General features: G+C 32.2%; 1 protein-coding gene across 1 annotated transcript in view; it reads left to right on the top strand.

Annotated features, from left to right (window-relative positions):
* Nrk (Nik related kinase) overlaps positions 1–14,631 on the top strand; it is a 126,444-nt gene that overhangs the window by 52,244 nt on the left and 59,569 nt on the right. Inside the window, exons 3-5 of the mRNA XM_048796871.1 lie at positions 6,386–6,442; positions 7,425–7,496; positions 13,698–13,823. Coding sequence (XP_048652828.1) covers positions 6,386–6,442; positions 7,425–7,496; positions 13,698–13,823 — 255 coding nt within the window. The remainder of the gene's footprint in view (positions 1–6,385; positions 6,443–7,424; positions 7,497–13,697; positions 13,824–14,631) is intronic.

Raw genomic sequence — 14,631 nt, 5'->3', positions numbered from 1 at the left:
TTTTTTTTTTTTTTTTTTTTTTTTTTTTTTTTTTTTTTTTTTTTTTTTTTTTTGTCTTCAGTGACTGTGCCTTTCTATTCAGCTCATGATGTCCCAAACATTGGGCTCACTGTCTACTTTCAATTCTCTTCAAATGCTATGCCATCTTCATGGTCCAATTGACATTGTACCTCTTTGATGGAGCATTCTAGTTATTCTATTCATCATTCACTCAATTAGTATTCATTAAAAGATCTTATCTACCACTATGCTAGGCACTAGAGATACCCAAATGAAAGCAATATATTGTCACACTTCAAGAACTTTTATGTTTTACCTGATTTTATTTATGAAGTGAACCAATAATATAATGATGTGTTTGATATCTAGTCTTTCTTGCCTCAATGTATTTTTCTATCAAAATATCCTGTATTTAATAAATTTCCCCATATGCCTTTCACAACTTTGTCAATATCATTATTTGAGAAGACTAGGTACCACCTAGGGCCATCAGTTGCTTCCTGTTCTACCACTGTTCTCCCTTGTGCCTTCCCTCCATCTAGGTTTATCTCTTACATTTGTTAACAGAAATCATAGCAAATAACTAGAAGAAACATACCTAACTTAACAGGCCCAAAGGGAGAAAGGAGTCCCATAAAAAGAAAGTGGAAATATTGAGATGTTTTGTGCCAAAAGTATGGGCTTGGGAAGATGGTGGACAGGTTGGCCAGAACACTGAATTTATAAATTCCCCCTTCAGTTATTGAGTTAACTATATTTGATTCTGCATCCCCTGTATATCATTTGAGCTTGCTTTATTATTTTTGAGATATTCTTACAAAGTGGAAGAAATCTAAAATATAGTATAATCTGCTTCCCAAAATAAATTCAAGTAGTATGGTATTTACTCAATACTAATACAAATCATTTTATAAACAAGAAAATGATCATTCTTTTTCATTTTTTTTTGCTATGTGTATCATTGTTTTCCTGCATTGTATTTGTTTAAAGCAAATTGTATTTGTCTAAAGCAAATTGTGTGTGTGTGTGTTGTATTGCGTGTCTGTGTTATAATTTAAGATATTGGTTATAAATTAAACATGGTTAAGAGGCATAACAATGTTTAATATGTGAGCTGTATCTTAAATTCAGGGACATGTAACATTTTCTGTTCATAAGATATATTCAGAGTACTAATATTCATCTTGGAGTCATTGCAGAGCATCAACACAGTAATAAAATATTTTCTTGGGGGAAGCAGACTAAATAATGGTGCTTATTTAATTATCTAAATTAATTTATTAATAACACAAATCCTTGCCAAATTGAAATCAACACATTGAGGGATTTATGTTTTCTCCTGGGTAATTTCAACTAGTCCTGTGAAAAGAATACATGTTCTTCCTAATTACTGTATTTTGTTGTGCAACGCCAGGAAACAGAGTTAGCTGTGACAGCATAAATTTGTCAGGAAAGTGTTTTAAGATCTTATTTATGTTCTTCTCATGGTAGCATATATTAATTCCTTTAACCCTTTTCACAGACTGGATGAGGGAATCTAAGAATTTATGTTAAAAACAACTTTTTATTTTTTATTCTATTCTCTAATTTTATCAGATTATCCATTGTAAAAACTGTAAATTCCTCCAATAAACTTGTGACTTGGAACAGTTTATCTTTCCACCTCTCTATCTTCCTCCTCTCAAAACTTAAAAATCCATCCTTACTCACTTTTCCTCCCTCCCATTCCAGACATCTATTCCCTTCATTATAGCTGAAGAACAGCCTCTCCTGGAATTTCTGAGGCTCTGGCCCTTTCCTTCCTCTGCCTTTCCTTTCCATCAATACATACCTGTTCATTGTCATGATTGTAGTTACCTTATCTGACTACTTTAACACATACTAAAACATAAATGAAAATAATCACATGTCTTTATTTCAGCTAATGTCTGAATAATCAGGGAGTTTTGTTGCCTTAACAAAATGGAGGAGAGAACTTGAATGAATTTTATACATTTTTCTGGTTATGGCATGTGGTGAGAAATTTTTAAAGTAGCTGTTCTCCTGTTGATTATCAAACCATAATTTAATATTTGCTTGGTACATTAATAACCAATCTTGAGTATGTTGAATGAATTGGATAATAAGACAATGAGTTGCCTAATATGAAGATGGTATACATCTTGATTCTCAGTGTCAATAGTCTTAAGCCTACAGTCAGGAATGGATATTGTTTAGTCGGCTTTAATTCACTTTGATCACTATGCCTGACTATAACAACTTTGAGAAACAAAAGTTTATGTTGAGCTCCCAGTTTCAGAGGTTCAGTCTACGGTCAGTTGACTCCATAGCTCTGGGCCAAAGATGAGGCAGAGCATCATGTCAGAAGAGCATGGCAGAGGAAAGTTGCTCAGTTCATGGCAGTCAGGAAGCAGAAAGAGACAGCTGCACTTACCATGAAGAAAATATAAACCTCAAAGTCTTGCCCCCAGTCATCTACTTCTTTCAGCCACACCTTGCTTCCCGTGTGCCACCACCCAGTACAGTAGTCCTTTCAAAATATAAATCCATTAAATGGATTAATCCACCGATCAGGTTGCAGTTCTTATAATCTAATCATATCACTTTTGAGCATTCTAACACATGAGATTTTTGGGGACACTTTATATCCAAACCATAACAGCTATAAAGCATTTCTATTACATATCATCTTCTGTACACAGCCTATGGACTTCCATAAATGATTTACGTAACCATTTCTTATGATAAGAATGAGATCTAAGAATTTTCTTCTTGCTCTTTGACTCTCAAGAATTATTTAATAAGAGGAAATTCTGTCATTTGTGATATCATGGATGAACTTAGAGGATATTATGCTAAGTGAAATGAGCCAGGCACAGAAAAAAATAACAAATGTTTTAACTATGTAAGTAATCTAAAAAGAGGCAAACTAACAGAAACAGAGTAAAAGAAGTGCTTGCTAGAAGCAAAGTACAGTGTAAGGATGGGAAAATGATCAAAGAACATGGTGACTTTGGTTAATAAAACTATATTGGATAATTAGATGTATAAATAATTAGAACAAAATTTTTTAAAAGTCAAATACATTGTATACTTAGAATTTTTAAGAGATTTTTAAAAAAAATTGATATAGCATTGTATAGTGTGATAATTCAATAAATGCATACAGTGTGTACTGATAAAATGAGAGTATTTAGTGTTTCCATATCCTTAAACATTTATCATTTCTTTGTGTTGGGAACCTTCAAACTCAATAAAATAGATTTTAAGGCTTATATTTTCCCCACTAAAATAAATATAAGCATGTGAGATGATGCATATGTTAGGTAGTTTGATTTAGCCATTCCACAAGGTAAGCATATATTAAGTCATCTTGTTAATGCACCAGAAATGTATACACTTTTTATTTTCCAATATAAAAAAATATATAAAGGCCATTTTGTGTACTCAAATTCAATCTAAGGGAGCAGCTACTAGTACAGCTCCTGATTCCTATGCATTGCTGATTATTGCTGGTAAGAAAAAGAGAACAAAATCCACATTTATAATTTAGGGCTCTTGTTATTTTCCTGTGTGAAATTCTCTACAGCCAATGACGATTGTGATTATTTAACACTCAATGTAGAATTCAAAACCAAACTCCTTTCTTAAACACTGTTAAAACACAGATAATGCTAACAAATAATGGTTTAACTTCATTTGCCATAGATTGTACATTATAACTGAAAAAAATACTCATCCTAAAAACCAGATATACATGGCCTAATTCAACATCTCACTTAGAAAATTTATGATGTACTGTTATTCAGCTAAGGAGGTCACTAAACAGCTTCCATATAATCAGTGAACCACAAGATGGCACTACTGAACAATTATCTCAAGATAACTTCTAGGTTCTCTATGTAGACATACAAAACCTCTTCAAAACCATTGACAATCACTTCGAGAGAACAGAGTTTGAAAGGAGAAAATAGTAATTTTGCAGTGGAAAAAAACCTGGCAAATATTACCTTAGCTAAATGATAAAGTTAGCATCACCATTGATCATATCATGATCATAGTAATGCCACACACCCCTCACGTTATGTGAAGAAAGGATATTTTATCTCTGTGATATTTTTTTCCCAAAACACATAACCTCAGTCTAATCACAGGAAAACATCAGCCAAACCCAAACTAAGGAACGTTATGCAAAATACTTGACCAGTACTCTTGAAAAGTGTCAGTCATGAAAAATAAGGACTGGAGAAGTTAAGGAGACATGGTTGTTAGTTAGAATATGGGATCCCAGTTTGGGTCCTGAAAAAAGGACATTAGTAGAAAAACCAGGAATATTAGAACAAGCCTAAAATTTAATTAAGGGCATTGTACCCATATTAATTTCTCAGTTTTGACAACTGTACCGTGGTCATGAAACATGTTAACTTTAGAAAAATCTGGGTGAAGATATACAGTGTAGAGGTGCTATCTTTGAAACTATTGTCTGTTCAAAAATATTTCAAAATAACTTTTAAAGGTCAAAATACAGGGGAACTCTCTCAAATGTTATTTTAATGGCAACAATTTATCTTTAGCTATGGAAGCTTGTATAATGGTTTGGTCTTAAACAATTACATTCCAAGATCTAGGGTTTTATTCCTCTGTAGTAACAGTATATTTTGAAACCCAACAATGGGATATATTGTCAGACAAAATAATTTTGTACAATTTTCAAATGAAAATCAACTGTATATAGTGAGGGTAGAACCAAGCTGACACTTTTTGTTCTATGGCTATGGATAGCACCTTTTAATAACATTCAGTTATCCTACTACTGTATAACACAAGTTTAATGGCTATACATTTCAGATTTTAAAACTTTTAAAGTTCACTATCATTTAAATCAAATAAAGTGTGGACTAATATCTTTCTTAATATGCTAAATAATCTGTATTACACAGAATAGTAGTTTGGCCCAAAAATAACCTCTTAGAATCAAAGAAGGGGACATTGTCATTCTTTTAAGGGGTCTATGAGAACCAGTTTCCAACATGTTTTATTTGTGCATACAGATATGGGAAATTTTTCAGTAGGAAATATTTGTAGGCATAGTTAGGAAAAAATTCTTTCTAAATCATAATTGCTATTTGAATACATCTATGTGTGTACGTTTATAATTTCTCCCAGAGATGTAAATAAATCTGAAGTCTTCAACATATTCAGTAACTTTTATGAACTCCGTTCAATTTAAGTGCTGTTGTAACCCTACAAAATAATCTCATTCTATTTAAATAAGCTGCTGCAATGAAGACAGGTGATAGTGTTCTTTTAGTTCCCTACTTTTGTATGACCTCACCTTAATTTGATTACATCTACAAAGAATCTGTTTTCAAATATGGTCACAATTTGGGGTTCCAGATCAATTTGAAATTTGGGTGGACACTGTTCAACACAGTCTACCCCCAAAATCAAATTTTCTGCTAGAGAACTAGAAAATCAGGCATTCTTTTTAAGTTTATCCCAAACTTAAGTTACTCATACTAAAGCTGGACTGAAATTTCTTCTATTACCATAGCTTCAAATATGTTTACAAGTTAGAACCCAAAATAAGAGCTTTAAATTTAAACAAATATGTTCATTTTTTAAAACTTTGTAATTTTACAACTTGCTCTTCATTCAGGAAAAGAATAAGTTCTTAGAACTCATCATGTTTCCAATAAGAAAGAATCTTCTAGAACTAGTTTCTTTCATAAACTTTTTGGTTTATATAATTCAGGACATATTAAACAGTTTAGGCTATTAAATTAATTATAAGTTGTTTTTATTAGTGATCCTTATTGAGAAATTTATGTATGTAAAGAAATGTCTATATGTATGATTGCACAAATTATGTGACTCTGCATTGTGTATAACCAGAGAAATGAAAAGTTGTGCTCCTTTTGTGTACAATGAGTCAAAATGCATTCTGCTGTCATGCATAATTAGAACAAATAATTATAAAAAAGAAATGTCCACCTCCTTTCCCACCATCTTCTAATGAAAATTTGTATTTTTCATCCAGATGCTTAGGTGTCATACAAATCTAGACTAAATACATTAACTAAGCAATATGTTTAAAGGATCAATTAATGTTCACACTTAGTACAAATATATAAAAAGCAAAACTACTCCATAAACTTTCTTAATTATTTGGAGTGAAATGGTTGGGATTTCTTTAAAGTGTTGATAACTTAATATTTCTTTTTTATATATTTACTTTATATTTCATCTATATGTCATATTTTATATTTCATTATATGCTCTGTTTTTGACTTTATGTAATTTGTATAGTATTTTTTTTTAGTTTAGTTGCTTCTTGATAGCTACATAGTTAACATTTGACGTTTGTCACTATCCTGTGTTTCAGGGACTCCATGAAAAGACTGGTGCATTTACAGCTGTTAAAGTGATGAATGCACGTAAGGTAATATTATACTCTCTCAGTGTTCTGTTCCATTAATGGATAGTGTTCTTGGGATAAACATCTCAGAAAATATTTTGTTTTAAAATCGTTGTTTTATGTAATTATTGTTATCTTAATCTGGATCTATTATACTTGTCACTTAATACTATTTATACACATTAGTATACTGTACTTATTGGTTCACTATATTTCCACATTTGTGTTGATGGGCTGGGATTGTGGCTCATTGGTAGAGCACTTGCCTAGCATGTGCGAGGCTCTGGGTTCAATCCTCAGCACCACATAAAAATAAATAAATAAAATAAAGGTATTGTATCCAAGTACAACTAAAAAAACAAATATTTTTTAAAAAGAGAAAATCTGAGTTGAAAAAACATACTGATTCACAGAACTGTTGTCAATATCATAGATTTTTTTTCCAATTTGTTTAGGAAGTGAGGCTGCAACTATTTAGAGACTTGTGTGCTTTTCGTTGGAAAAATATGAAACGTTGGAAACCAATCTGAGTTTCAATGGATTTTGAGGTTTTGTGGATTCATTTTGCTCTGCAAATCATGGCTTCGAAATTATCAACCTCGGTCTTTTTTGAATGAGAATCTAGAAAATATTTATTTTCTTGTTTTGGCTTGAGACACCTGGACCCACTTCTAATCTATGTTTCAGATACTCGGATTTTTGAAATATTTAAAAATCGTGTTTAGCCGATAGATGATTGGTGTTAATTACCTGTGTTTATAAATGGAAAATAGTACTTTACTATTATTTAACTATAATTTTCCCATTAATATGGCAGTTACATCTATTACCATGAATGTTGTGCCAAGTTTCTATATATAATAAGAAAGAACTATTAGTGAGACTTGAGAGGAATAATATTATCTTACTATTTAATTTAGTCCTAAAGGAGTACAAAATACTTAAGCATAAATCATTTTCAGAATGGACCAGTAGGTTTAATAACATTTCGTTCTTGGTTTTGCAGACTCCTTTACCTGAAATAGGAAGGAGGGTGAGAGTGAATAAATATCAAAAGTCTGTTGGATGGAGATACAGCGTGAGTATTAAAAGTGCTCATTAGCCCAGCAGTCCTTCCTTTAATTTTCAACTTTAAACTCATCTATTTGAATTGTCATTATTTCTATAAGGCTGCCCCTGAAGTTTTCTTGCCTAGAAGTGATAATATATTTATATCTTGTAACATGTTCACATAGATTCAGTCATCATATTTGAACACTAGCATTTGTCAAAGAGCGGGGCCTAGAAGAAATGGTCATCTGAACAGGAAAGTGTTGGCTGCCGAGGAAGGATGTTAAGTACATCTACAGAATATGGAGGCTTCCCACTGGGTGGTAACAAAAGAGGTATTGATGGGACCAAGAGCAAATTTTGCCTAAAACTGGCCTTGGAAATGTCTTTTGCACACCTTGTGCATGTGGTCTAGACTAAATAGCTTCTCTCCCATATGACTCTAACAAACATTGACATTATATATGAGCCAAATGATGGTTTTCCCCTTTTTAAAAAATATTTTTATTTGTAGATAGACACAATACCTTTATTTTATTTATTTATTTTTATGTGGTGCAGAGGATTGAACCCAGTTCCTCACACGTGCTAGGCAAGTGCTCTGCTACTGAGCCATAACCCCAGCTCAGCTTCCCATTTTTATTTTAAGAGCAATAGCAGACAGAACACCGACAGGTTACCCTGACTAAAAGCCTTCAAACATCTGGCAGCTGCCCTTGAACACATGGAGGATTGTGAAGATGTATTTTACTTGTAACTTTTTGAGATATCTCTCATCCTAACTGGCTCAAAAATAAGCTCAGGCAAATAAAATTATCTTTTCAATAGATGTTGGTATTATATGGACCTAAAAGCAGAATTCCCACTCTTATCAATAAAATTCATTGCTATTTTCTGACATTTCTCCCCCATTCAACATAAGAGATTTAGATATTTCCAGCCTTTTGTGCCTTAATAAATATACTACCAGCACATTAAAAATAACATTTTCTATCAAGACCATCATATTTGGGATCTTTCTATTATATTAGAAAAGTATTGCTAAACAGATTCATGATTTATCTTTTAAGTACTGGTCCCCCTTTATTTATATAATTTATCTTGAGAGATAAGGCATATCCAAAGGAAACAGTTATAACAGTCTTTAGCAGATCAGAGGTCACAAAACATATGGTATGAAAAATATAATTGTTTGACAGATTCTGATTTCATCAAACACTTACGTTAATAAAATTCTTTAAAGATCTTACTCCCAAACTTTTCTGGTATTTTTCCATAGTAAAACGGATTTTGATTCTAGAATTTGGTGAAATTACAAAGGAAGTTCTGGCATATTTTAACTGACTCTTCTTGACAAAAAGCAGGGTATTCAGGTCAGCCTCAGATCAACTGGCCCTCAGCCAGGAAATGCTGTAGCATCATATTACAGGCGATGTGTAAGAGTTTCAAATTACCCACTTGGCCTGATGGATATAATGTACTTATGTGTTTCTCACAAGCTCAACTTCCTGTTAATTGAGAGTGGCAAATACACTAATGCTTTCCAAACATATCTGATCTACATTTATTTGTTTTGGGGGAGTTTACATTTAAATAGGAGTTTACATTTAAACCTACTCTTGGTATTTTTTTTCTTTTTTCTCCTAGTCAAGGACTTTGATTTTCTGATTATTTAGTAAGAAAATTCACTGCTAGCTAATCAGCCATTTAGCATCTTCAAAACACCTTTATTCCTTTGGGTCAGAAAGTATGTGACTTGCTCACACATCTTGTAGATGTCAGGGGTTCATGGAAATAGCAATAATGTGGAAATTTAGAAAAAAGTTCAAACCCAAAGTCTACCACCAATGAGACAAAAAGTACTTGGAAGAGTGGTCTTTTTATGTCTCTAGACCTCAGGTTTCTAATAGGTAAAGTAACTCCACAAAAACTCCTTCCCTGCTAAGAGTTCAGCTATTCTCCTATTCTTGCTAGGTGATATTAGCTTTGTAACAAAGAAAGAAAAGCAATCTCCTTGACATTAAAAAACCAAACAAGACTCCGTCTTGCCTCTGCTTCTTTTTAAGTTGTTATTTGTATTCCTAGCTTCACTCCAGCATCTCATTCCTATTTATTATAGTATTATGAGTTCATATTCCTCTTGGTAGAATCTTAATATTATAAGCTGAGAGTACATACAAAATGGCTAGTCTCTTTGGGTTATTTCTATATGGTACCAGATATTGTTACCATTTCAAAGGAGGGCTACATCACAGAGATTCATGGAAGTCTAAGAGCCTTCCAGAAATGACAGAAATGAAAGCCACAGGATTAACTTTTACCTTTGTAGAAAACAGATTAAAGGAATTTGAAGGGGATTTATTAATTCGTTTGCAAGGTTAGGATGAGACTCAAGCCTGTACTTCTATGTAATTCCTCATGCTATAAATGGGTAGTTTTATTCATTTATGCCTTCATTTTGCAATAAATAGAAAGAACCTTTCACCTTTCACTGGGGTTCCAACTGTACAAATGAGGCTCCATCCCCTTCCCCAATAAGACAAATAGGTACCTAAATTTATTTTCTAAAAGTTGAATGTTTATGGATAAATGCACTGAAAAATCCTAGGAAAATGCCAAATAATGCTCTGCAGCTTCCAGCTATTTCTCTCAGATTTTTAAATGATACAGAAAACTATAGACATTTAGGAGGAGAAAAGCTAATTTACAAGCAAAAAAATTGATTCAACTTGGTGACACTATGAAGCCTAGTGCATTTCCTTATATTTATTTCACGAGTATATTTAAAACTAAACATTAAAAGTAATTGCCCATTTTCCTGCTGGGTTTTAGAGAATAAGCTAAGAAGAAAACTGATTACTGAATAGATATATTCAGTTACCTATTCAATTCAGCTAAGAGACTTCTTTCCTCAAGTCATTAAGTCAGGGTAGTTGATAAAAATGCTAGGAAGAAGTAAAAATAATTGTCAGTTAACCCCTTAATTGTTTTTTACATCAGTTGTCCCTGTCTTGGTTCATTGCCCCCCAGAAGCCAAAAATATCTTTTTTTTCACTGAAATTCAGAAAAGGAAATCTTTGTATTTTTATTTAGAATCTCTATTTTTTACTTTATAATCTACAAAATATTTCATTTTTGACAACAAAAATATTTCTAAAATGTTTATATAAATGAAACATTTCTAGATGCAATGGAAGAGTCATTTTATTTTCAATCAAATATAATCTAGAGATAGTAGGCATTCAAAGGAGCCCAGTGGTGAATCTATTTTTCAAGTGCAGAATTCCTTCCTGAGTCATCTAACATCGTCTTCCAATTTGTTGTTCACTGTCTTGTATTAATCATTGTCAATTTCATTCCTACATATGAATCTTACTCCCTGTGATTGCTTAAGTTAGAACCATACTACTTAAATGCACAAATCAACAATATGTTCATTATAAATTTCTAGCAATCTAAGATAACTTTTTTGTAATATAAAATTTTCATTTTCTGCATGCATCTCACCTATATATATGAAAGTATAGTAATTTTCAATTTATTAAAAGTGAGGATTTTTTTTTCCTAGATTGGCAAGAAATAAGGGTTACAGAAGAATTATCAAACTACTTGGTTGACATGGTACATGCATACATAGATGAACTTAGGGAGAGAAAATTGCTTCTTATTTTATTTCACTATAACAAATGTACTGGGAATGGAGAGTGCTAATGTTTGTAGATTAAGGAAAAAAGTAGACAGAATTTCTCAGTTCTGATAGAACTCTAATTCAAACAAGAGGTCAAGTAATACAAGATATTTTGTAATAATAGCTTGTATTTATTCATTTTTATTCTGAATATATCAAAGAATTTCACATATTTTATCCCATTTGGCCCCACTAACTTGTCATTCCATGGAAATAGGAAATGGTCACCATCTTCCTCTAAAAAAAAAAGTAAAATGAACCTTGGAGAGATTTAAGTGAGAATTTCCTACTCTCAAATCAGTGCTAAATCCTAAGAGTCCTAATGCCCATGGTAGGTGCTCTTTTCTGACTGATGCCATACTGTCTTATGCTATAGCTGTCTTGTGAAAGTATGTGTTCTGCTTGAGTGATCTCATCCAGTCAGAAGGCTTCAATTATCGCTATACAGATCATTCTTAAAGGCAATACCTGTAAGCCTGATCCCAGCAACTGAGCATTAGACCTATATGTCTGTTCTATGCAGTCTTATGCAGCCATAAAAAGAGACAGAATTTGCTTATTGATATAGATAAATGTGTTTTACATATTCATAAAATGTTTGAATTGAAAAAATAGAATAATATTAACTTGTTTAGATTTAAAATAAATATCATGTATAATATATAAATATAAACATGTATCTTTTCATCATATCTTTGTCCAGTCATTCCTCTATTGTATCAGCATATACAACTCTCTGAAAGAATTTATACTATAAACTGCTAAAATGAGTGGGGGAAAGATTTAGTGAGAATAGACCACTTGTACATCTTGCTCCGTATACATGTACCACCACTGTGATTAGGAAAATAAAGTATTTTAAACATTTTTAAAAGATTGGTAGAGAAAAAAACAGTGCCTCTAAAATGTAATAATTTACAGACTAATAAATACAGTGTGATACTAGATATCCACATACAAAAGAATTAAGATGGGCCCTACTTTATAAAAAAAAATTACTCGAAGTAGATTAGATACCTAAATGTGAGAGCTAAAGTAGTAAAATGCTTAGAAGAGAACACAAGAGTAAATCTTTGTGACCTTTGGTTTGGCAATAGATCTTTAGATATGACACCAAAAGTACAAGCAACAAAATAAGAAACCATCAATTTGGAATTCATAAAAATTAATTTTTGTGGCTCAATGTACAGTATCAAGAAAGTTTAAGGAAACTCAGAGAATGGGAGAAATATTTGCAAATTGTATATTTGATAAAGTACTTGTGTCTACAATATATGAAGAGCCCTTAAAAATTTAATGTTGAAAAGAAAACCCAACTTTTAAAAAAGGCAAAGAATTTTTATAGACATTTCTCAAAGAACATATACAATGGATAATAAGCACATGAAAATATTTTCAAGGGCTGGGGATGTGGCTCAAGCGGTAGTGCGCTTCCCTGGCATGCGTGCGGCCCAGGTTCGATCCTCAGCACCACATACAAACAAAGATGTTGTGTCTGCCAAAAACTAAAAAATAAATATTGAAATTAAAAAAAAATATTTTCAATATCATTAGCCATCAGGTTATAATATATCAAAACCACAATGACATACCATGGTCCACCCACTAGAGTGGTTATAATAAAAAAAGAGAAAATAACAAGTGTTGGTAAAGGTATGGAGAAATTGGAACCCCCTTTATATGTTGCTGTTGGGAATTTAAAATGGTACGGCCACTATGGAAAATAGTTTGGAATTTCTTCAAATATTCCACAAAGTTATCATTTGATTGAGGAATTTCACTCCCTAGATATATACCCAAGAGAAATGAAAACATCTATTGACACAAAAACTTGACATAAATCTCATAGAAGCATTAATCACAATGCCAAAAAGGTATAAATTTAACCCAAATGTCTAACAATTAATGAATGATAAACCCATAGGAATGGAATACTAATACCTGGTACAACATGGACAAACTTTATTAAAAGCCTAGTCATAAAAGACCACATATTATATGGTTTCATTTATATGAAATATCCAGTATATAAACAGAAAGTAGATTGGTGGTTGATTAGAACTAAGGTATGTGTTGGGTAGAATTTGGGGGTGATACCTAAAATGTATGTAATTTCAGTGTGATAAAAATGTTCTAAAATTGAGTGTGATGATTGTACAACTCTGTAAATATACTAAAAATCACAGAATTTTATACTTTAAATGAGTAAACAGTAGGGCGCATGAATTGTATCTCAATAAAACTATTTAAAAAGAAACTAAAATGGTATCATTCCATTCAATGAAAACTTTATATAATGGTCAGTGCTGATGGGCCATGGAACACTGAGAACTGCTGAATTGATAAGAGATCATGGACTTACCCTTTTTCTCTCAAATTTCAAGTTAACCAGATATCTCCATTCACTGATAATTCTAGCTGAGATTTTATTATGTAGGATAAATTGGTTGCATAGGATTTTCGATTGTGAATCTCCTATAGAGATCAATAGTTATTGGATTGCATAGCTTTGAAGCTTAGTTGACTCTTTTTATTCTATAGGATGAGGAAGAGGATCTCAGGACTGAACTCAACCTTCTGAGGAAGTACTCTTTCCACAAAAACATTGTGTCTTTCTATGGTGCATTTTTCAAACTGAGTCCTCCTGGCCACAGGCACCAACTTTGGGTATGTTTTTAATTACCCTGATCTTATTCAATAAGAAAAGTTTTACTCAAGGATATACATTTTCATAAGCTAAAATGTTACTTCTGGGCACCTACTTGGAAAAGCTAAGCAGTCAACTACTCAAGGTAGTATGGCAAAATATACTCTGATGAATGGAGATGGGCATGATAAAGTATGGGAAAATAACTTCTGTGACTGGCAAGAGCTAATTCAGAAGGGTGAGGGAGGACTTGAATGAACACTGGAAATATCTAACAAATATTTTGAAATGCAGCTTGACTGCTTTTAACTTTAAATAATTTCCATTGTGCTGTTGAAGCTTCCTAATGAATTATAATATAGTTAATGGATAAGGATCATTTCTCACTAGCAGTCAACAAGAGCATGAAGAGTGCATTTTAAATGTTTGCAAAATGTATGTATACTTGAGTAAATTACTTCCTAGAAATTCTTTTCTAAGGGTTAGATGACTTCTCCTCTTCTTAGCCATGGCTGGGGTATCACAAATTCTGGATTAATGAAATATAAATTCTAGAGGCTAATTACACCATATGTTAACTAGGCCACAGCTACCAGAATATGTATTCTATTTATACCTATTTCTACTGTATTATAAAGAAAATGAGCTTTCAATGATGTCTTTATCAAAAATGGAATATTTAGAACATAATTGGAGTCATTGTATACATGAGCTCTATACTTTCTACATTTTCATTTACACTCCTAGTCAGTAATTGCATTTGTTTGTTTGAAAATAGTGACTTAAACTTTTCAGGATCTTCAAGTGTCAATGGATGATTCTATTGTA

The sequence above is a fragment of the Marmota marmota genome, unplaced genomic scaffold, assembly GCF_001458135.2.
Source record: "Marmota marmota marmota unplaced genomic scaffold, marMar, whole genome shotgun sequence".
Classification (NCBI taxonomy): Eukaryota; Metazoa; Chordata; class Mammalia; order Rodentia; family Sciuridae; genus Marmota; species Marmota marmota.
Note: the sequence above shows the minus strand (reverse complement) of the source record. Positions and strands in the feature narration are given on the sequence as shown.